The sequence below is a fragment of the Elephas maximus genome, chromosome 7 (assembly GCF_024166365.1).
Source record: "Elephas maximus indicus isolate mEleMax1 chromosome 7, mEleMax1 primary haplotype, whole genome shotgun sequence".
Lineage (NCBI taxonomy): Eukaryota > Metazoa > Chordata > Mammalia > Proboscidea > Elephantidae > Elephas > Elephas maximus.
In genome coordinates this window covers 84222984-84246555 of record NC_064825.1, presented here as the reverse complement: position 1 = coordinate 84246555, position 23572 = coordinate 84222984, and the positions used below count along the sequence as shown (strand labels likewise).

Below are 23572 nucleotides of genomic sequence, written 5' to 3'. Positions count from 1 at the left end.
CATTTAATGCAACTCCGATCCAAATCCCAACGACATTCTTTAATGAGATGGAGAAACAAATCACCAATTTCATATGGAAGGGAAAGAGGCCCCGGATAAATAAGGCATTACTGAAAAAGAAGAACAAAGTGGGAGGCCTTACTTTACCTGATTTTAGAACCTATTTATACCTCCACAGTAGTCAGAACAGCCTGGTACTGGTACAACAACAGATACATAGACCAATGGAACAGAATTGAGAATGCAGACATAAATCCATCCACATATGAGTAGCTGAGATTTGACAAAGGCCCCAAAACAGTTAAATGGGGGAAAACACAGTCTTTTTAACAAATGGTGCTGGCATAACTGGACATCCATCTGCAAAAAAAATGAAACAAGACCCACACCTCACACCATGCACAAAAACTAACTCAAAATGGATCAGAGACCTAAATATAAAATCTAAAACTATAAAGACCACGGAAGAAAAAATAGGGACAATATTAGGAGCCCTAATACATGGCATAAACAGTATAGAAAACATTATAAAGAACGTAGGAGAAAAACTAGATAACTGGGAGCTCCTAAAAATCAAACACTCATGCTCATCCAAAGACTTCACCAAAAGAGTAAAAAGAGTACCTACAGACTGGGAAAAAGTTTTTAGCTATGACATTTCTGATCAACGCCTGATGTCTAAAATCTACCTGATACTGCAAAAACTCAACTGCAAAAGGACAAATTACCCAATTAAAAAATGGACAAAAGAAGACGTTCAGGTAGCTAACAGATATATGAGGCAATGTTCACAGTCATTAGCCATTAGGGAAATGCAGATCAAAACTACAATGAGATTCCATCTCGCTCCAACAAGGCTGGCATTAATCCAAAAAACACAAAATAATAAATGTTGGAGAGGCTGTGGAGAGACTGGAACACTTCTACACTGCTGGTGGGAATGTCAAATGGTACAACCACTTTGGAAATCGATTTGGCGCTTCCTTAAAAAGTTAGAAATAGAAGTACCGTATGATCCAGCAATCCCACTCCCTGGAATATATCCTGGAGAAATAAGAGCCTTTACACGAACAGATATATGCACACCCATGTTTATTGCAGCACTGTTTACAATAGCAAAAACATGGAAGTAACCAAGGTGCCCATCCACGGATGAATGGTTCACACAATGGAATACTATGCGTCGATAAAGAAATGTGAGGAATCTGTGAAACATTTCGTAACATGGAGGAGCCTGGAAGGCATTATGCTGAGTGAAATCAGTCAGTTGCAAAAGGACAAATACTGTATAAGACCACTATTATAAGAACTTGAGAAATAGTTTAAACTGAGAAGAAAACATTCTTTTGTGGTTATGAGAGGGGGGAGGGAGGCAGGGTGGGAGAGGGGTGTTCACTAATTAGATAGCAGATAAGAACTACCTTAGGTGAAGGGAAAGACAGCACACAATACAGTGGAAGTTAGCACAATCGGACTAAACCAAAAGCAAAGAAGTTTCCTGAATAAACTGAATGCTTCAAAGCCCAGTGTAGCAGGGGCAGGGGTCTGGGGACCATGGTTTCAGGGGACATCTAAGTCAATTGGCATAATAAAATCTATTAACAAAACATTCTGCATCCCACTTTGAAAAGTTGTGTCTGGGGTCTTAAACACTAGCAAGCAGCCATCTAAGATGCATCAGTTGGTCTCAGCCCACCTGGATGAAAGGAGAAGGAAGAACACCAAGGACACAAGGTGATTATGATCCCAAGAGACAGAAAGGGCCACATGAAGCAGAGACTACATCATCCTGAGACCAGAAGAACTAGATGGTGCCCGGCTACAACCGATGACTGCCCTGACAGGGAACACAACTGAGAACCCCTGAGGGAGCAGGAGATCAGTGGGATGCAGACCCCAAATTCTCATAAGACCAGACTTAATGGTCTGACTGAGACTAGAAGGACCCCGGTGGTCATGGCCCCCATACCTTCTGTTGGCCCAGGACAGGAACCATTCCTGAAGCCAACTCTTCAGACATGGATTGGACTGGACAATGGGTTGGAGAGGGATGCTGATGATGAGTGAGATTCTTGGATCAGGTGGACACTTGAGACTATGTTGGCATCTCCTGCCTGGAGGGGAAATGAGAGGGTGGAGGAGGTTAGAAGCTGGCGAAAAGGACACAAAAAGAGAGAGTGGAGGGAGAGAGCGGCTGTCTTATTAGTGGGAGAGTAATTGGGAGTGTGTAGCAAGGTGTATATGGGTTTTTGTGTGAGAGACTGACTTGATTTGTAAACTTTCACTTAAAGCACAATAAAAATTATTAAAAAAAAAAGAAGGTGATGAATTATGAGTAGCACATCTCTGGGCAAATGGCATCTCTATACATCCTTATTTGCACTTAGTTTTAAATAAATAATAATCCCTTGCATTTCCCCATTTGCATTTAAAAATAGTGGGTGAGAAGGGAGAAGGACAAATCATCCTGTGATTCTTTTAAAGGGATCTGAGGCTGGGCTTCAGAATCAAACTGAACTAGAAAAGCAAGTAGCCAGTGGTGTAGCAATGGAGCCCCCATGGTGGAACTCTGGCAATGGAGTACCGAAAATATTGCAGTTCAAAAGCTGGTTTGTGATCTTCTGTCCTATGAGTTGTTATGAACTGTGACTTGTTCATCATGACTTGGCACCTTAAAACAAATGGTTCACCATAGAACCAGGTACCAGAAGGTTCCTAAAAATGATATCTCTATGTAGATCTTGGAGCTCTGGTGGCACAGTGATTAAGAGCTCAGCTGCTAACCAAAAGGTCAACAGTTCAAATTCACCAGCTGCTCCTTGGAAACCTTATGAGGCAGTTCTACTCTGTCCTATAGGCTTGCTCTGAGTGGGAATTGACTCAATGGCAATGGGTTAGGTTTGGTTTTATGCAGATCTTAGTTTCTGAAAGTCTCAGGTCTCATCTCATGCTACTTTCTGTTCTGAATTAGTTCTGCAGGTAGGCAGCTAGACTCCATTCCTTGCTTCACCCTTGGAATTTGATATAATCTGTTGAGTCATCTGTCTTCCTCCACTATTTGTGCAGTCACCCTCAGAGTGCCATAAGCTGTCCTCCTACCAGTCTGGACTTCATTCGCAGACATATCTCCCACCTAATCGTGACATTTTTTTGGTGCTCCACTTAGTATACTTTTTGTTTATTCGTTTGGATGGAGGTAGGTGCTACTCATACATTCACAGAGGTCCTCTGAATGTGGTTTACAGGTTGAACATAACACAATTTGAAAAATACTTTTGATGATCCAACATGCAGGAAATTGGGTAGATGGCAACATATAAGACTATTTTTTGCAAATTAAATTACTATAATGATAAAAATGTTTTAGGTTGGGCAGTTCTGATTTAGAGAAAACATCATAGGGTTTATTCAGACTTATCTAAAGTGTAGTACACACTGATTATTTATTAGCTGGATGATTTATGCAGCCAAACACATTGAGTGTATTTCTTACATGTAAAATGAGCGCAGGAAGACCTATCTTAAGGGAATGATGAAAGGAGTTCCAAGTGGCTTAGCACAGTACCAGACACTCTCGTCATTCATATGGTCATTTGACCTGAAACCTTCCCCCTGGGGTGGAGGAAGGGAGGGATAGTGGAACAAATATCTCAAATGTATCTGAATTATTTCAATGCTTATGCTGCACTGGTTATTACTCCATATTTGAATAACCCATTCCCAGGTATTTCCAAGATTCTGTAAACATGATCTTATTTATCTTCATTTTTCTCAAGGCTTTGCAAAGTCATCATTTTTTAGACATGTAACTGTTGACTGAAAACAGGTACTTTTCCCACCACTTCAATTTTCAGGACACAAGACACTTATTAGGGCAGTCACATCATTAGATCATATTTAAATGGTGGATAGAATTTGGGAAATATTCACTTCTTTCCTTAATTACAGAGATAACTGAGAAAATGCTAAACACAGCTATTTGTTCACAGAGAAATATTCGACTTTGTTATGAGACTTGCACCTGCAGTAAGGAAGTGTTGTGAATTTCAACAGAAAGAGCCCCTGGGAGACTACAAGAAGGAAAACATGACAGGGAAATGCTAGCAAAAGATTTGCCAGTCAGCTGCAAGCCTCTTTAAACCATGTCAACAACACGACACATTTCCCTCTTCACATAAGAATGTTTTGGAAACATTAGGGTTCTCTCTCTCTGTTCCTACCAACCTCCTTTGTTTGAGCTCATCTTAAGCCCTCCTCTTTGATATCAAGTCTGTTTTGACTTCCTGCTATGAGGAATTGGGAATTGAGAACCAATGTATGGAAAATTCTGGCTATCAAAAAGAGAAGCTACAAATGGCCCCAGAGTCTTCGCAGCCCATAATGCTCAGGATGAGCATAAACAGGAAAGCGGCTTGTATGACAGCAACTGACTCACCCTGGGCACTTGGGACTTGTTTTGCAGTTCACCTGGCAGGTGCAATTATGTTGGCAAAGAACGGGATGAAGAAATGACCTTTGAAGGCAGCTCTGGGGTGTGGGAGTTATGTGTGGAAACCTTATTAGACATCGGAAGCAGAGTTTCTGAAATAATAGTCCAAATGTAAAATAGCACCTCTGGATAATTGTAGCATAATACAATAGTTTTGGCAGGAAATTTTGAAAAGAGATACCGGATAAAATGTGAATTGAAGATCTACATACTCACAGGAAGTTCATTGAACTCCTGAGACTTTTCCCATTTGAAAATCCAAGAAGTGCAGTTGAATTTTAATTAGCTACATTTATGCTAAGTTATCTGTATTATGTCAGGAATGTCAAATATTAGGTTGATTTATTCAAACGATATGTGTTGCACGTCTGCTACATAAAATACACTGCATCAGGCAATTTGGTGGTATCAAGGTGGATAAGCTATTTATTTTTAAATTTTACTACATCTACTCCCAAATGTATTTTACAGTGCATACATGCATACCATTTCATTAGTAAAATAGAAATATATTATCCATATATATGGAAAAAAGAAAAACCATTTGTACCAACATCCTAGGAAATGTGACCATTGTTTTTGAGCGTTAAATTTTACCCTGATCTTTCTGGCATGTGAGGTAAAGAATGAAACACAAATTATGATATTATTTCTCTGACTAGACTTAAAAAAAAAAAAAACACAAGTTTTTCGGGAGTCATCAGTTTTTCCATGATAATGAGTTCTTAAAAGATTTTGCTATGTGTAGCCTCTCATATAAGAAAAAAGATTAAGACAAATTCTCTGCCCTCAAAGCAGACATAATATAGTAAATGAAAGTGTAGTAGTTACGAGGACAGGATCTAGACTAACCCCTCTGTAAGTTAAAATTCCTGTTCTCACACTTATTACTAAGTGATCTGCAGCCTTAATATTTTTAAATTTGTTTTCTCCTTTGTAAAATGAGATGATGACAATAATAGTAATAATAATAGATAACTTTGTAGAGTGCTTGCAATGTGCTAGACATTCTTCTAAATGCTTTCCATACACCATCTCATTCATTCCTCACAATATTCTTCTGTGGTTGGAACTGTTATTACAATGAGGAGCTGAAGTCCAGACAGATTAATTAATTAACACATATCATACGGCTACCAAGAAATGGAGCCAGGATTTTAATAATTATTTCATGAAGTTTGTTTGAGGTTTGCACATGACAAACATTTAGGAAATTATATTCAATAAATGTTAACTTATTATTATTTTAAAAGTACAAAATAAGTTAAATCAACTTAAATTACACTGCAATAATACAAATGTGTTACGCATTCTGGTTTCAAATATACTAGTTGAGAAAGAGACTACACTGCTCATAATAGTATCAGAAGAAAGAGATTAGAACTTGAGCAGACCTTGGGAAGTGGGTTGCATTTTGAAAGGCAACATAAAGTGGTCTTTGTAGGGAAAACAAAAAACGATAGAATGATCAAGGATCAGGGGCAGAAAATCACAGCAGGTTCTCCACTGAAATAATGATATAAAACATAAGGATAGAGTATCTCTTGATGAAACATAGGGATAACATGAAACACCAAGCCAAGGTCTTTAGATGATTCGGAGGCAATAGGGAGCTACTAACACTTTGACCTGGAGTGCAGCAAAACACAGGGATACTCTAAGGAGATGAATTCAGTCCAGCATGCAGCAATTAAGGTTAGGGATTTGACAGGTAGGCATATGGATGGAAGGAGGGTAGTACGAACATATCTAAAGGTCTGAGTTTCCCAAGGCTTAGTTCAGAGCACTCTGATACATTTTCTTTCAGTTTCTCATTCGTAGTATTTATTTACTTTCTCACCTACATTAGAGTCCTGACATAGTAAAGTGACAATTGGGAGTTTAATAAAAGGGCTATATAAAACGGCATGGGCAGCTTTAAGGATAATCAACAAGGATTTGTGTAGTACTTTGTCCTAGCTGGAAACTCTGGTGGCATAGTGGTTAAGTGCTACGGCTGCTAACCAAAGGGTCGGCAGTTCGAATCCGCCAGGTGCTCCTTGGAAACCCTATGGGGCAGTTCTACTCTGTCCTATACGGTCGCTATGAGTCAGAACTGACTCAAAAGCACTGGGTGGGTTCTGGGTTTGTCCTAGCTACGATAAGAAACATATACTATCTCTAAGCCTAAATAATCAGGGGAGCAAATAGTTACCAGAATATGGTACAAATATCTGTTAGTTGAGAGATCTGCCTAGAGGCATAGAGCCTCCAACAGAAGAACACTTCCAACTCAAGGTCACCTGAAAGAGAGCTGAGGTAAAAAATATCCTTGACTCCTCCTCCTTCTCACAAATCTCTTGCTAGTAGCTTCCATTGGCTGAGAACAGCCAGATGCCAGACAACAGGGAACTGCTGGGAAACAGAACATGGTGGGACAAGGTAAGTAATGAATCTGGATGGAAAAACAGGAAATTTCTAGGACAACAACTTCACATCAAATTAAAATTGATATCTATCCTTGGGAATGGCATTGCTCACCAAGATCATAGCATTTTTAGAGCTGAAATGAACCTTTAAAACGTATCTAGCCTACCTTTTCCCTGCTCTTACTCCCATCTAAGAAATAAGAAAATCAAGCCCCAAGTTCTTATGAAGGTTACATAATCTATCAGTCAGAGTGCAATGAAAAAAAACAGGAAGAGCTCTAGATCATTCTGGCAGAGATTTTGTACAGAGAATTGAGTGCTTAAGACCAAATTGTTGGAAATGCTGGAGAAGGAGGAGTTCAGAGAAGGAGGGCTATCAAATTCAAATATACATGGCCATGGCTGGGGTCCAGAGCCTGCACAACCAACACCCATGAAGCAAACTATAATTCCAACTGCTAAAGTTGCCTCTAAAGATGCAAGTCTCTTTGATTTTGCTTCTAGAATTATAAAAGAAGAAAGATAGCCTCTGTCTCACTACCACTTTCCAAATTTCAGACAAGCATATATGATTGGTAAAATCAAACTTTCAAACAGAATAATAACGACAAGGAAACCTTGGAAATGGTAGTTTTTACTTTTCCAAACTCAGAAATACAAGAAGACACACTGAAAGAGAATGGATGCTGACTGCCAATCTACCATACCTAGAAATCACAGCTGTAGCAGGTAGAGCTGAGCTACCTTTTGCATCTCCACAAATGGAATTTCCAAGCCCAGAAAAACTGAACTAAATATTCAGAATTTGGATGATAGCTTAAAAAATTGTCTTCTTCATGAGTATTTTAATTTAGTAATAAATTATTAAATGTTCTATAAAATACTGGGATACAACTGCTACAGAGAAAGCTATATGAGATACTATATCATTCAACACAGAACTCTAAACTGATTTCTATGCCAGGAAACTCAATGCAAAAACGTGTGAATCACTAAGTACAACAAGTATATGGACCACTTTCATGATTAGGCATTCCAAGCCAACTCTTTTGACACAATGCTAAGCACTTAACTTAAAATATCTAATTTAATTGTTATAAAAATCCTATAAGATTTTTTTTACTTATTAGGAAACTAAAGCTCAAAGAGGTAAATAATTTACCCAAAATCACACAGCTTGTAAGGGAGAGAGTGAGGAATTAAGTTTTGTCTGATGCCACTCCTACCACTCATTTTTCTGGTTCCTGAGGAACTTTGTTTTCCTATCAGTATACTGCTGACCCAAAAGGCTCTGAGAGATTGGAATGCCTGTGACAAGTGTTAAATCAATAATGTTCTGAAAATTTGACCCATGTTGAAACCAATAAAGCACTTTTCTTTTCAAGCTGATTTCTTATGTAGACTCCCAGTTTTTACCCCCAAGCGTCTTTTGTTTTTAATGAGATGGGATTCCCCTCTTTTATGTGTTCTTTTTTATAAGTTAATAATCTGATATTGGTTTCAACATTGGAATGAGAAGACTGTGAAACCTGCCCACATACCTCAGTTTTAATTCTATCATGAGGGATTGTGGAATTGGAAAGTGAAAGAAATGATGTTGACAAATGTACGCATAAGAGACACAAGCAGCCAGAAAATCCCCTTCTGGGCAGAGTGGTAGGTTAGTGGGGGTGTTGGTAGAATAGGTAAAATTGAATTCAATGGAATTTTCTTTTTCACGTTATAGAATTCAATCTCCAATGCCAAGCCAAGTAAGCCACCCACACTATTTAATATTTTCCATCTGTTCAACCCAACAACTTTGATAATAGTGACACCTGATATATAAAAAACGTTTAATGTTTTAATATGAGTAACAAATAATCCAGCAGTGAAGGGGACATTTAAAGAAATATCAGAAATACTCCTAAATGACTGAATTAATTTCATTACTGCCAGTAAGTATTAAGGAAAATTGCTGCCCTCAACACTCTAAACAGTATGTTTTTCTTTTATTTCTTTTATGTCAGTCTTGATATTTTGTTTTCTTTTGTATGTTTGTATTGCTTATACATGTTTTATTATTAAATACTCTCAAATTACTTTGAAAGAATGTTAAAAAATATTGATGGTTATTAAAACTATTTTAAATGCAGATGGTTGCAACCAATACTTGGAATAACAAATGCAGAGTTATGCCTAGAGAAACATTAACTGTAAAAGTGTAAAGAAAGGTGCTAATTATATACTATCTTTTAAATTGGAAATAATGTTGATAAAATATTTTGTTCTTATAGCAGCTGAACAGATAATTTTTAAAAAAATTTATTTATTGTGTTGTAGGTGAAAGTTTACAAATCAAGTCAGTGTCTCATACAAAAAGCTATACACACCCCACTGTGCGCTCCCAGCTGTTCTCCCCTTAATGAGACAGCACCTTCCTCCTCTCCACCCTGTATTCCCTGTGTCCATTCAACCAGCTCCTGTACCCCTCTTGCTTCTCATCTTGCCACCAGACAAGAGTCGCCCGTATAGTTTCATGTGTCTACTTGAGCCACACAGTTCACTCCTCACCAGCATCATTGTCTATGTTATAGTCCAGGCCAATCCCTGTCTGTGGAGTTGGTTTTGAGAATGGTTCCAATCTTGGGGTATCAAAGGGTCCTGGGACCATGACTGTCAGGGTCCCTCTGGTCTCAGTCAGACCAATAAGCCTGGTCTTTGTATGAGAATTTAAGATCTGCATCCCACTGTTCTGCTCCATCACAGATTCACTTAAACAGATAATTTTTAGTACATTGATTTATTAAGAAACTTTTTATTTTAGAACAGTTTTAGACTCTTGGAAAATCTGCAAAGGTAATACAGAGAATTTCCATGTACATCACACTCAATTTCTTCTATTATTAACATCTTACGTTAGTATGATGCATTTGTTACAAATAATTAACCTGTATTGATGCATTATTAGTAACTAAAGTCCGTAGTTTATTCATATTTCCTTTGTTTTTAACTTACGCCTTTTTTTTTTTTCTGTTCCAGGATCCCATCCAGAATTACAATATTTAGACATTATTGTTTTTAGGCTCTTCTTGCCTGTGATAGTTTGGTACATTTAATTTTTAACTGCAGAGCAATGGTTAGTTTCTTCTGAAACCACACGAGAATGAAATAGCAAAGCGTTTTGAAGACTTACGTAGAAAAATACATCTCAGCTCTGTTGCCTCTAACATTTCCTCTGGTTTAGTTTGCTGATTAAATCCAGATAAAGTTGTCCTCTACCTATGTGACTTCTTTTGATTTATATTTGAGGCACTGGAGCATTGACCTTCAATCCTACCTGCACATTAGTCCTACCTGGTTAGCTTTGATATGCAGTTATGCCTTAGGTTCACCCCAGACCAATTAAGTCATAACTTTCGAATAAGGGACCCAGGAATGACATCAGCATGTTATAAGCTCCCCAGATGATGCCAGTGTGCAGCCAGGGATCAGAACTATTGCTTTTGGGGCTAAAACTTCTCTCCTCAAGTTACATAACTTCTCTGAGCATGAATAAGAGTCAAGGTGACAGCTAGTGGTTTGATCTCTTGCAGCATTGGATCTAAACTATGCAAGAACTGGAAATCAATTTCTCTGGAATCTGTAAAAGAATGTGATGTGTATAGTAGAAAAGTCAGTGAACTAAAGTTGGGAGACACAGGCTTGTGTTCAACTCGATGACTTGGAATGTCTGTAATCTCTCTTGGTTGCAGCTAAAATTTGCAGAGAGGGCTGGATGATATCTAATATCTTTTTTAAGATCATGTTGTTGTTGTTAGGTGCCATTGAGTTGGTTCTGACTCATAGCGACTCTATGCACAACAGAATGAAACACTGCCCGGTCCTGAGCCATCCTCACAACTGTTGTTATATTGAGCTCATTGTTGCAGCCACTGTGTCAATCCACCTCATTGAGGGTCTTCCTCTTTTCTACTGACCCTGTACTCTGCCAAGCACGATGTCCTTCTCCAGGGACTGATCCCTCCTAACAACATGTCCAAAGCATGTAAGACGTAGTCTCGGCATCCTTGCTTCTAAGGAGCATTCTGGTTGTACTTCTTCCAAGACAGATTTGTTTGTTCTTTTGGCAGTCCATAGTATATTCAATATTCTTCTCCAACACCACAATTCAAAGGCATCAATTCTTCTTCAGTCTTCCTTATTCATTGTCCAGCTTTCACATACATATGATGGGATTGAAAATACCATGGCTCTTGGGTCAAGCGCACCTTAGTCTTCAAGGTGACATCTTTGCTCTTCAACACTTTAAAGAGGTCCTTTGCAGCAGATTTACCCAATGCAATGCCTCTTTTGATTTCTTGACTGCTGCTTCCATGGCTGTTGATTGTGGATCCAAGGAAAATGAAATCCTTGACAACTTCAATCTTTTCTCTGTTTATCATGATGTTGTTCATTGGTCCAGTTGTGAGGATTTTTGTTTTCTTTATGTGGAGGTGCAATCCATACCGAAGGCTGTGGTCTTTGATCTTCATTAGTAAGTGTTTCAAATCCTCTTCACTTTCAGCAAGCAAGGTTGTGTCATCTGCATAACGCAGGTTGTTAATGAGTCTTCCTCCAATCCTGATGCCCTGTTCTTCTTCATATAGTCCAGCTTCTCATATTATTTACTCAGCATACAGATTGAATAGGTATGGTGAAAGAATACAACCCTGACGCACACCTTTCCTGACTTTAAACCAATCAGTATCCCCTTGTTCTGTCTGAGGAACAGAAGATTTCAAAGGGCTTCTCGAGAAGACAAAGTAAAGTATTATAATGACATGTGCAAAGAGCTGGAGATGGAAAACCAAAAGGGAAGAACACACTCAGTGTTTCTCAAGCTGAAAGAACTGAAGAAAAAATTCAAGCCTCAAGTTGCAATAGGGAAGGGTTCTATGGGGAAAATATTAAGTGACACAGGAAGCATCAAAAGAAGATACAAGGAATACACAGAGCCATCATACCAAAAAGAATTAGTCAATATTCCACCATTTCAAGAGGTGGCATATGATCAGGAACCGATGGTACTGAAGGAAAGTCCAAGCTGCTCTGAAGGCATTGGTGAAAAACAAGGTTCCAGGAATTGATGGAGTATCAATTGAGATATTTCAACAAACAGATGCAGCGCTGGAGGTGCTCACTTGTCTATACCAAGAAATATGGAAGACAGCTTCCTGGCCAACTGACTGGAAGAGATCCATATTTATGCCTATTCCCAAGAAAGGTGATCCAACCGAATGTGGAAACTATAGAACGATATCATTAATATCACATGCAAGCAGAATTTTGCGGAAGATCATTCAATAACGGCTGCAGCAGGGAACTGCCAGAAATTCAGGCTGTTTTCAGAAGTGGACGTGGAACCAGGGATATCATTGCTGATGTCAGATGGATCCTGGCTGAAAGCAGAGAGTACCAGAATGATGTTTACCTGTGTTTTATTGACTATCCGAAGGCATTCGGCTGTGTGGATCATAACAAAGTATGCATAACATTGTGAAGAATGGCAATTCTAGAGCACTTAATTGTGCTTTTAAGATCACACATTCTAAATATTGTATGCTAATTATAAATATGAACATGTTAGTTTCACCATATTTGGCATCATTATTATCCCTGAAGGTAATAATAGTGGGAGGTTCTAACAAACAAATATGTGGACATGGAAGACAATGATATAAATTCTCATTTGATATAAATATATCATTTGTTCTTAGACTAAAAAAAAAGGTTCCATTTATGCCAATAATAATGGCAATTAGAAGATCTGCCCGCATAGATGAATACTTGAATTTCTAGAAATGAAAGCCTCGATGTAATTTAATCCCAAAGAGTTTACTTTGTAATCACTTTATATTAGTGCATCCTCTTGTTTGATGGAGCCTGAGTTTGTTATAAACACTTCAATTTCTCATACTCTTTATTTGATATGTGTGTGTGTTTGAAATAAAAAAAAATGTGGTAGAAAGAATTATTATTTATGTTCTCAGTAGTTTATGATGGAGAGGGGAATTTTCAAACATTTATGATAAATATTCCAGCCTTTTAGAACACTAGATAAACTGTTCTGAAATATTGTCAGTGTTAACCCTTTACCAATTCAATTTAATACAATATGCTTTTATTGAGCACCAACTATGTAATAATGTTCATCCAGAATAAGAAAAAAAAAATGATGAAACTAGGAAAATTCTAGATCTCTGTAGTGTCACAAATATAAGTAAACTATAAGAAAATCAGACCATTATTTAGAATATGGACGTATTTTCTAAACAGTATAAAACCATGCTATTTACACAGTTAAATAAAATTTTTCCTTAATTATTTTAGGCTTTTCTATCAAGGGAATACAGCCATGACATCACACAATATATATATATATACGCACACATATATATATGCATACACCCGTATATATGTGTGTATTTGTATTGTGTATATATATATGTATGCACGTATACATAATGAGGAAGACTCATTAATAACCTATGTTATGCAGATGACACAATGCTGCTTGCTGAAAGTTAAGAGGACTTGAAGCACTTGCTGATGAAGACGGGACTACAGCCTTAAGTGTAGATTACATCTCAACATAAAAAAAACAAAAATCCTCACAACTGAACCAATAAGCAACACAGTAATACATGGAGAAACTATTGAAGTTGTCAAGAACTCATTTTACTTGAATCCACAATCAAAAATCATGGAAGTAGCAGTCAAGAAATCAAAAGACATGTTGAACTGTACAAATCTGTTGCAAAAGACCTCTTTAAAGTGTTCAAAAGCAAAGATGCCATTTTGAGGACTAAGGTATGTCTGACCTAAGCCATGATGTTTTTAATAGCCTCATATGCATGCAAAAGGTGGACAATGAATAAAGAAGACTGAATAAGAATTGATGCCTTTGAATTATGATGTTGGCAAAGAATACTGAATACCATGGACTGCCAAAAGAATGAACAAATCTGTCTTAGAAGAAGTATAGCAAGAATGCTCCTTAGAATGGAGGGTGGTGAGACTTAGTAAAGTAGAGGGTCAGTGAAAAAGAGGAAGAACCTCAATGAAATGGATTGACACAGTGGCTGCAATAATGGGCTCAAGCAGAATAATGATCACGAGGATGGTGTGGGACTGGACAGTGCTTTGTTCTGTTGTACATAGGTTTGCTATGAGTCGGAACTGACTTGACTGCACCCAGCAACAACGACTACAACATACATAAAACCAAAAAACTAAACTGTCGCGTCAATTATGATTCGTAGTGACGCCATAGGAGAAAGTAGACCTGCCCCATAAGGTTTCCAAGGAGCAGGGGTGGATTTGAACTGTTGACCTTTTTGGTTAGCAGCTGACCTCTTAACCACTCACTGCCGCACCGGGGATCCATGAATACATATACATACTCAAATATTCATGCATACACTCAAACAAAAACAATAACATGTATTGAGAATTTACTATATGCCAGCCACTAGGATAAGCACTTCTTATGATTTATTTCATTTAATCAAAATTATAATCTCATGAGGTAATTACAGTTAGTATGTTTTACAGATGTGAAAACTAAGCCACAGAGAAAGAAAATAAATTTTCCCAAGTTGTCAGAAATCATAATAGAGTCAGGTTTCACATCGATATCCATTTGACTCCAAAGCCCAAACACTTATCTATCTATCTGTCTACCTATGTGTCTATCTACCTGTATATGAAAATACAGCCAGAATGTTCACTAGAAGCAAGGATGGTGAGACTTCATCTCACGTATTTGGACATGTTATCAGGAGGGACTAGTCCCTGGAGAAGGGCATTATGCTTGGTAAAGTACGGGGTCAGCAAAAAAGAGGAAGACCCTCAACGAGATGGATTGACACAGCAGCTGTAACAATGGGCTCAAGCATAGCAATGATTGTGAAGATGGCACAGGACTGGGTGGTGTTTTGTTCTGTTGTACATAGGGATGCTATGAGTCGGAACCAACTTGACAGCACCTAACAGCAACAACCACATAAACACATACACTGTTTTACTAATTTCTGAGGGAAAGGGAAAAATAAATGTTAATTATTTTTGCCTTTTAATTTGGAAACTAACACATTAGTTAAAGGTATCCTGAAATTAAGAATGGAAGATAGTTAAAGCTAATGGGATACAGATGGTCCCTTTGAGCAGAAGGGAAGAGTACTATGAGGGAAGTACATTTAATGGGGAGCCCTGGTGGCATGGTGGTTAAGAGTTCAGCTGCTAACCAAAAGGTCAGCTATTCAAATCCACCAGCAGCTCCTTGGAAAATCTATGGGACAGTTCTACTCTGTCTTACACGGTCACTGTGAGTTGGAATAAGCTTGATGGCAAGGGGTATGGTTAATGGAGGCTTGACTTATATATGTATTCTTAAAATGATTTACATGAAAACCTGGAAAGACATATGTTAATATTTTTAATTCTGGATGGTGAGAACGTGAGACTTTGCTATATTTTTCTTTGCACTTTTCTATTTCCATTGAAAGTCTCAGAAAGGTATTCTAAACTTTAGAATTTATAAAAATAGCTCATTTATAAATAATATATTAGAATTATAAGGAATGTTATTGTCATAGATTGAATTGTGTCCCCCTAATATGTGTCAACTTGGCTGGGTTATGATTCTCAGTGTTTTGGCAGTTATGTAAAAATGTAATCTTCCCCCGTGATGTGATCTGATGTGACCAGCTAATCTGTTGTAAAGAGATTAGTGTGAGACGTAACACCCTTACTCAGATCACAAACTTAATTGAATGTAAGGGGAGTTTCTCTGGGGTGTGGCCTGAATCACCTTTTATCTTACAAGAGCTAAAAGTAGAGAGAATCAAGCAGAAAGAGAGGGACCTCCTACCACCAAGGAAAAAGAGCTGGGAGCAGAGCATGTCTTTTGAACCTGGGGTCCCTGTGCTGAGAAATTCCTAGACCCAAGGGAAGACTGATGACAAGGACCTTCCCCCAGAGCCAACAGAGAGAGAAAGTCTTCTATTGGAGCTGGTGCCCTGAATTTGGACATCTAACCTCCTAAACCGTGAAAGAATAAATTTCTGTTTGTTATAGCCATTCACTTGTGGTATTTCTGTTATAGCAGCACTAGATGACTAAGACAGAATTTGGTAGTGGGAGTGGGATGCTGCCCTAATAGACAGCTATAATGTGGAAACTGATCTGTAATTTGGTAATAAGTAGGGACTGGAAAAGTCTTAAGTTATTTTTAATAGAAAAAGCCTAGGTTGCCTTGGAGAGACTGTTGGTGGAATTACGGACATCAAAAATAATTCTGGTGAGGGCTAAGAAGGAAGTGAGGAGAGCTGTAATACTATAGATGGAGCAGAAGGTGAGAAGCAGCAGCAGAGAAACAGCAGCAGCAGAACCGGGAGAGGGACATGAAATGGTACATCAGATGACCTATGGAGCAAGAGATCTGAATGCCTTCAGGCAAGAGGCTTCCTGGTGGGGTGGGATGCCTCTGGGCATTTGTCAGAGGAGCTAGGCTTGCTGGCCAATGGAGCAAGAGATCTGAATGCCTTTGGATGGAGGCTTACTGGCAGAGTGGGGTGCCTCTGTGCACTTAATAGTAGAACTAAAGCGCTTTGCAACACTTGCCCCAACAGGGCGGAGGCCGGGCTGGCCCATGAGGCCCAAGGGGTCAAGGGTTGAGAGGCCAAGGAACAAGGAAGCAGAAATTGAAGAGACAAAGAGAATGGGATGTAGAGCTGCCTCGTTCTCAAAGGGAGGGGCCATCACCTCTGTGTATTCAAAGGGTGGGGGCATGGCCTCTAGTGTTTCAAAGCATGGGGTCATGGCCTCCTGGATTTCAAAAAGTCAGATCTTCACCAACTCACTTCCGGAGTATGAGTGCTGGAGTCGAGGAGGTGGAGTTGCCACTCTCCTATGACTTTTTTAAAAAACAAACAAAAATACACATTACTTTCTATGGTAAACTTGAGTCATCATTGAGTTGCCTTTTTACATAGTGCCTTTGAAAATGAGGTCTTAAATATTAGTAGGAGTCCCTGGGTGGTACAAACAATTTACACTCTCAGCTACTAACCAAAAGTTTTAAGGTTCAAGTCCACCTAGAGGCACATTAGAAAAAAGGCTTGATGATCAGCTTCCAAAAAGCAGTCGCTGAAAATTGTATGGAGTACAGTTCTCTGATTCTCATGGCTTGCCATGAATTGGAGTCAACTCCGTGGAAACTGGTTAACTTGTTAAGGAGTAGTAAACTGATGTATTTACTAAGTTTCTTCACAAATCTAGGAACTAGGGGCCTGGACTTTTACTCCTTGAAGGAAAACTTCTAGTTAAATAAAATTTAAAGTAATCATATGTGAAAATAAATTCATGACTAATTGAACATGCACAGTATGTGGACACTCTATTACCACTATCAGGGCTAAAGTGCTGTAGATACTACAAAGCCTAAGATGAGATTACTGTGTTCCATATTTTTCCCCATCTAACTGTTTTCTGGCTCACTACCATCACCCTACTTTCTTCCTATAGATCTCTCCTCTCTCCAGACAAATGGCTTCTCTCGCAACAAGGAATGCACAGGCTCGTGATATTTTCTAGAGTTTTATTTTGTTTTTGATGCTTTTAAACTCTGAGAAATAGTCAGTGGCCATATCAGATCCATAAGCTGGTGCTTATAGATCTAATTTCTTATCACCTTCACCTTTGCTTTTCTCTACTCAGAATCTAATAAGTCCAATACTCAATTTCCCAGTCTCTCTTACCCCTAAGTTACATGTGATAGTATACTTAAGAGTAAATCTGACAAGATAGTTGCTGGGAAAGTTACCAATTTTCTAATAAAAAGAGGACAGAGGTGTAGCTGCTGTGGGCTTCTATTATGTTTTTCCTTTTCTTTCTGCCCAGAACGTGGATGTGATGTCTGCAGAGGCAAAGCCATCTTAGAAAATTACATAATGTGCTAAATATGAGCCTTTTATGACAACTAAAATACTGTAAAATCTCTACGCGCTTATTTCTAAATTTCCTATTACATGAGAAAATATACTTCCATTTAACCCACTAAATAATGCTATTTATTACTTACAGTTTAACACATTAGTAACGGATGTAGTGGCTAACAGCAGTACTACAAAATGTTAAAAGTGAGAAAATAAGTCTTAGTCTCCTAGGGCTCCTATAACAAAATATCACAAAATGAGACTTTAAAGAAGAGAAATTTATTGCCTCACAGTTCTGGAGGCTAGAATTCCAAATCAGGGTGTCAGCCACGTTGATTCCTTTTAAGGACCCTGAGAAAGAAACTGTTCCATGTCTCTCTCCTAGCCGCTAGTGGCTCTCAGATATCCTTGGTGTTCCTTCGTTTGCACTTATGTGTGCCTCAGTTGTCACATGGCCATTCATCCTCTATTTAACTTTCCATGTCCTACTCTTTTATAAGAAAACACTGAGTTGGGATTAGGACCCATCCTACTCTCATGTGACCTCATTTTAACTGACAAGATCTTCAAAGATTCTATTTCTAAAGAAGGTCACATTCACAGGTACCAGGGATTAGGACTTCAGCATATCTTTTTTGGGGATGCAATTCAATGTATAAAAACGGCTCTAAAATTCTTTCACTACAATAGGCAGACCTTGTAATGCCTTTCCCCATTCAATTGAAACCACAGTTAAAATGCTCAAAAGTGAATAAATACATAAAAGTTCTAAGAATGGGAAGTGACATAAAATATCATAATACAGAACAATCTGAATAATTTATCCAGAATAGAATGCTATTTGGATCTCATTGAAAAATAAATCAGAATGGAGGAGGTTGCAGTTCTGACACCATGCTGGTGGAAGTTATTCTCTTGGAAGAGGCTCATAGAGGCTGCAAGCTTGGAGAAGGCAGGTACAAATAGCAAGATTTGACTCTGAAATGATATTCAATGTCATGAATATACATAGAAATAGTTGAGTCAGATTGCCAATTTATAGCCAGTCTATGCATATAGAAAAAGATGGCAGTAAAAGAATGAGCTCTCCAAATATCTGAGATTTGTTCTATAATAAACCTTAGCAAGTGGTTTGGAATGAGGACCAATGGTCAGCACTTTCTAAAAACTCCCTAGACTGTGCAGCATAGGGCTGAGAACCATTTATGTAGTGGGAAAGATGTGTATGATCATATTGTCATTATATAGTATAATGGGGAATGATCCACAAAAGAAATGACATCTAAGCAGTCTTAAACTAATGCCACTCCTAATTTTCATGATTTTGTGCTATCCCCTCCTAAGTAGACAAGAGGTTGAATATGGGGTCCAAGATGTATATGGCTGAGTAAAGAGCATATTTAAAATCACACAAAGCAAAAGATAGTGGGGCATTACCAGGAGTTAGATACAGCTGGAACACTCGACATATAAATGAAATGGCAGGAGGCGTGGCTGGAGAATTAAATGGAGACCAGATAATAAGTGACATCTGGGAGCCACGATTGAGTTTGAATTTTATAGAGATCACTATGAGTACTACATGAATGACACTGAGATCTGAGGCAATGAAGCGTGGAACTTTTGCAAACTGCCATAAAAGAAATACAATGGCATGAAGTAGAACAATTAAGATAGAAAGTGGGAGGGGGTGAATTCCAGGTACCATAAGAGGTAATTTAACCAGGTTTGATAACACAATGAACTAAAGTTGAGGTGGATGTTCTAAGGATCAGAGAGGTCTAACAGAGAATATGAAAGAAATACATTTCAGTGAATAGATTTTGAGTTCAGTTTTAAAAACACTGAATTTAAGATGCCTGTACTGATGCTCTAATTTTTCTCCTTTACATAGAATCAGGTGTTGTAATCTTCAGTTTCTACTTATAATCAAGAAGGGAGCTTATTTTTTGGCATTAATAACTTGAGGAAATTAATCAATATTCCAGGAAAACCTCCAAACACTCCTTTTTTTAAAAAAAAAAAAAATCTTAGGTTAATTACTGACACATGACTCCATCTGTTGACTGTAAAGTAATAAGATTCACTTTCGTGAATCGCACAATCATTTTTTTTCCTCATAGTCCCCAGAAACACATATAAGGTGTGTGTCAATGTTAGCAAAGGATAAATGAACTTAGACTCAGAATTAGGAGTGAGTAGATAGTATGGAAAATACTAGCAAAATCTCTAATCTAACTTGATTTCAACCATAAGTCAGCTAATCTTTGTTTTACGGGGTAGGTGTTCTACTCTTTGGTCCTAAAACATCTTCCTCACTGGTTCAGCTCTCCCTTTATTATCATACTCTTTTGTTTTTGTTAAGAATTTGTGAAATATGAATGCCTCCAGGGCTAGTGTAACCCATTAAGCTATCAATCATTAATACCTTGGGCATAAAAGAATTTGTCAGTTTAGGCAGAAAGTAGGTTGGAGGCTTTGGGACTATGGAAATTAGTGAAGTTTCTGTTAGTTTGGATGCAGGGAAAAGTCTGTTTATTTGTTAGAATGCATTTCAGCCAAAGGTAATGGAATATCCTACTAAAAAAAACTAGTTAACGAAAGCTTAAATAACTGGGGGTTTATTGATCTCACATAACAAGAATTCTGAAGGTAGGTGGCTGCTGGCATTGACTCAGCTGCTCAACAATTTCATCAAGAACCCAGGCCCATTTCAACATTTTGTTCTGCCATTGTTTGTAGGTTTACTTTTTATCCTGAGTCATTGCTTCATAGATGCAAGATGGTTACACCAGGTCTAGAAAGCATGACCATAGTCAAAGGCAGAAGGTAAGGGAGGGGAAGAGATACAGGCTCAGCAGATAGAAAGTGATGCAACTGTATTTTTTAAGGGAGGAAAATATTTCACCAGAAAAATCCCTAAAACTTTCCTCTTGCACTCCCCAGAAGGTGAAATTTGGCCTACCTTTTCAAATATCAATGATTTTGACTTAACAGAAGAACAAAATCATGGACTTTTAACCAGAAAGTGGAAGGAAAGAAGAATATCTGTTGGGTAATACCAGGAGGTTGCGATTGGGTATTCGGCTATTCTGGAGGGAAAGCCAGCAAAATAAAATAAAACAAACGAAAAGTTCCTCTCCATTGGTTATCGATTCATTTTGTTTCATGTGGGGAAAAGACTGTGTTTAGATAGTGAGCCCAAAGCATGCAATGGTTTTTTCCACATCATAGGATGTGATTTGAGGGATGGAGAGAGACAGCTGTCAAGTTTTCTTATTGATATCAGTTTCTAAAATATGTAAACATATTCTATAGCAAAATTCTAACCCTCTATCTTTGAAACAATGGAAGAATAATTGACTGACCAAAATGTGATTCTTAAAGAATGAATGGATGGACTGTGATTCGGAAAGCGTAGAGGCTTTGCTTTAAAATGCGCGGGAACTAATCACGGCTGAGATACAAAGGTAAGGTACAACTAGAAGCATTCAGAGTACAGCTCTTCTTGAGAGTGGGAGGAAGGGCAGTTTGAGTTGAAAAATTCCTCTTTCCACCTAATCCTGGGAATAAGAGGTAGTAGAGTTCATTGCTTGAATAGCAGCCAGGGTGAGAAACCAAGAATGTCAGCACAAAGTAGAAGCTACTAATCAGTACTCCCTCATTCTCCCAGACTCTGAAAAAAACATGACTGCCAACAGCACTGTATCAAGCTATTTCATGTCAAATGGTGCTACTCTTGCTCTTTACCTACATTATTTTATTTTTCTCTGAATCATTGGTCAGCTATAGCTATGCTTAGAGGAAAATAGATAGCCTTAAGTGCATATAGTAAAATGAAAAAAGCTGAAAATCAATCACCTAAGCAGCTATCTGAACAACTTAGAAAAACAACTATAAATTAAACTCAAAGAAATTAGAACAAGGAAATAACATGACTAAAAGAATATTTTATTGAAATAGAAAATAAAAGTACAACAGAGAACATAGAGAAACCTTGTAGTTGTTTCCCTGAAAATATATTGAAATTGACAAAGCACTCTTTATCTGAACAAGGAAGCTATTTCTATTTTGGAGGCAGCACACGAGGGATTCACAAGGTTCTAGATAGTTTTTTACCATCAAAGTCACAAAAATATTAGCAATTCTCCATATCATCTTAGTATGGGACAAGAAACTAAATCAGCCATGTTACCAAAAAGTTGGATCTTGTTTCTGGTATCTCAGTTTTCCTTTCCTTTCTGATCTGTCTCTTGTTTTGATTACCAAAGCAGTTAGCGGCAAAATGGAGTTTTAAACTAATGGGTCTGTTGCCTTTTGGAAGTCTGCTCTTAGCCTTTACCCTATATGGTCAAGGTAGTGCAGAAATACTAGATGCAAGTGAACATGTTACTTCATTTGAAAACAATGGCGTCTGGACAGAATGTATACCTGCTTTATTAAGACTCAGTTCACCCTCATGCCTGTGGTATTTGGGTTGTTAGTATTCTAATGCAAACAAAGGGAAGTGTTTAGGTTCCCAAATGAAGTTGGAGTGATAAAATCATCAACAAAAGAGTAGAGGTTTAGGAAGAGAAAGAAGAAAATGATCTTGATGGAAGCTTTTGAGCTACCCCCATGCAGACAGACACTAGAAGAACAAAACTGGAATGCACTTTGTTCATAAGGAACAAGGCCAGTTAATGTCATATTCATTACTGCCTTGAAAAATATCCCTGACTCATACAGCTTTATTAAATTCTTGATGTAGTTGGAGATTAACCATTCTTTTGAAGAATTCCTTGTGAGTGCAATTTGCACATAAATGAATGAATTTTCAGAGATGGTCATTCTTGGACCTTTCGAGTCAGCTAGCTATCTATAGATGTATAACCTGCTAAGACCTGTTAAAGACCAGGTGGTGGCATAATAAAGACTGGGCCAAAACTCCAACTATAGAGAGAGATTATCAACAGTATGACCTGAGGTAGAACAAGGAAAGGCTGTGAGGAACTTGAGGCAGGACCTTGCCTTAATCACCTCTGTAGCATATGATTTGTTTTTCTTTTAACTGAACAGGATTGAATTAAATTGGATTAACTGAATGAGGCTCTGGATCAGGAGAGATGACCTAAAAAAAAAAAAAAGCCAGGCCTTTGGAAATATACCAAGTGTGAAATGTGCCAGAGGAAAACATGATATTTAGGAGAGTAGTGACAAAAACTGGCCCATGACCAAACTGACCCTTCCTAAAGGCATAAAAAAATCAGTGGAGGAGGAAGAGATGGAACTAAAGAGGAAGACAATATTCCTAGATCACGTACATAGAGATGAGTAGCTCGCCAGCTATTCAGTCTTACAGACATAGTGACTTTGTATACAATTAATACAAAAATAAATAAATAAACCCATTGCCCTTGAGTTGATTCTGACACATGACAATTCCATGTGTTACAGAGTAGAAGTGCCCGGTAGGTTCTTCTTGGCTGTGATCTTTACGAAATCAGATGGCCAGGCCTTTCTTCCACCGTGCCACGGGGTGGGTTCAAACTGCTAACCTTTACGTTAGTAGTCCAGTGTAAAATGTTTGTACCACTCAGGGACCTGATTAAAGGGACTTGCTATTCCCCTATTCTTTTTTTAATCATCAGTAAAATATTAGTTAAAAAGAAATAGCCGATTGTTCTTACTGATTTCCATGTAATATCTTAATTAATCCTCATAAAAATGTGTCATTT

The 23572-nt window shown here is 38.0% G+C and overlaps 1 protein-coding gene across 3 annotated transcripts in view; it reads right to left on the bottom strand.

Moving 5' to 3' along the window:
• The window catches only part of LOC126079648 (uncharacterized), a 468379-nt gene that overhangs the window by 5126 nt on the left and 439681 nt on the right, over positions 1-23572 (bottom strand). For 2 of the 3 annotated variants that reach the window (XR_007518227.1, XM_049890775.1), the window contains one exon: positions 1970-2114. Coding sequence is in view for 2 of the 3 variants with exons in the window: in XM_049890775.1 (XP_049746732.1) it covers positions 1970-2114 (145 nt within the window). In the remaining variant the exon portion in view is untranslated. Of the gene's footprint in view, positions 1-1537; positions 2115-23572 lie in introns of those variants that run through there. The other variant, XM_049890774.1, reaches the window with a different exon arrangement.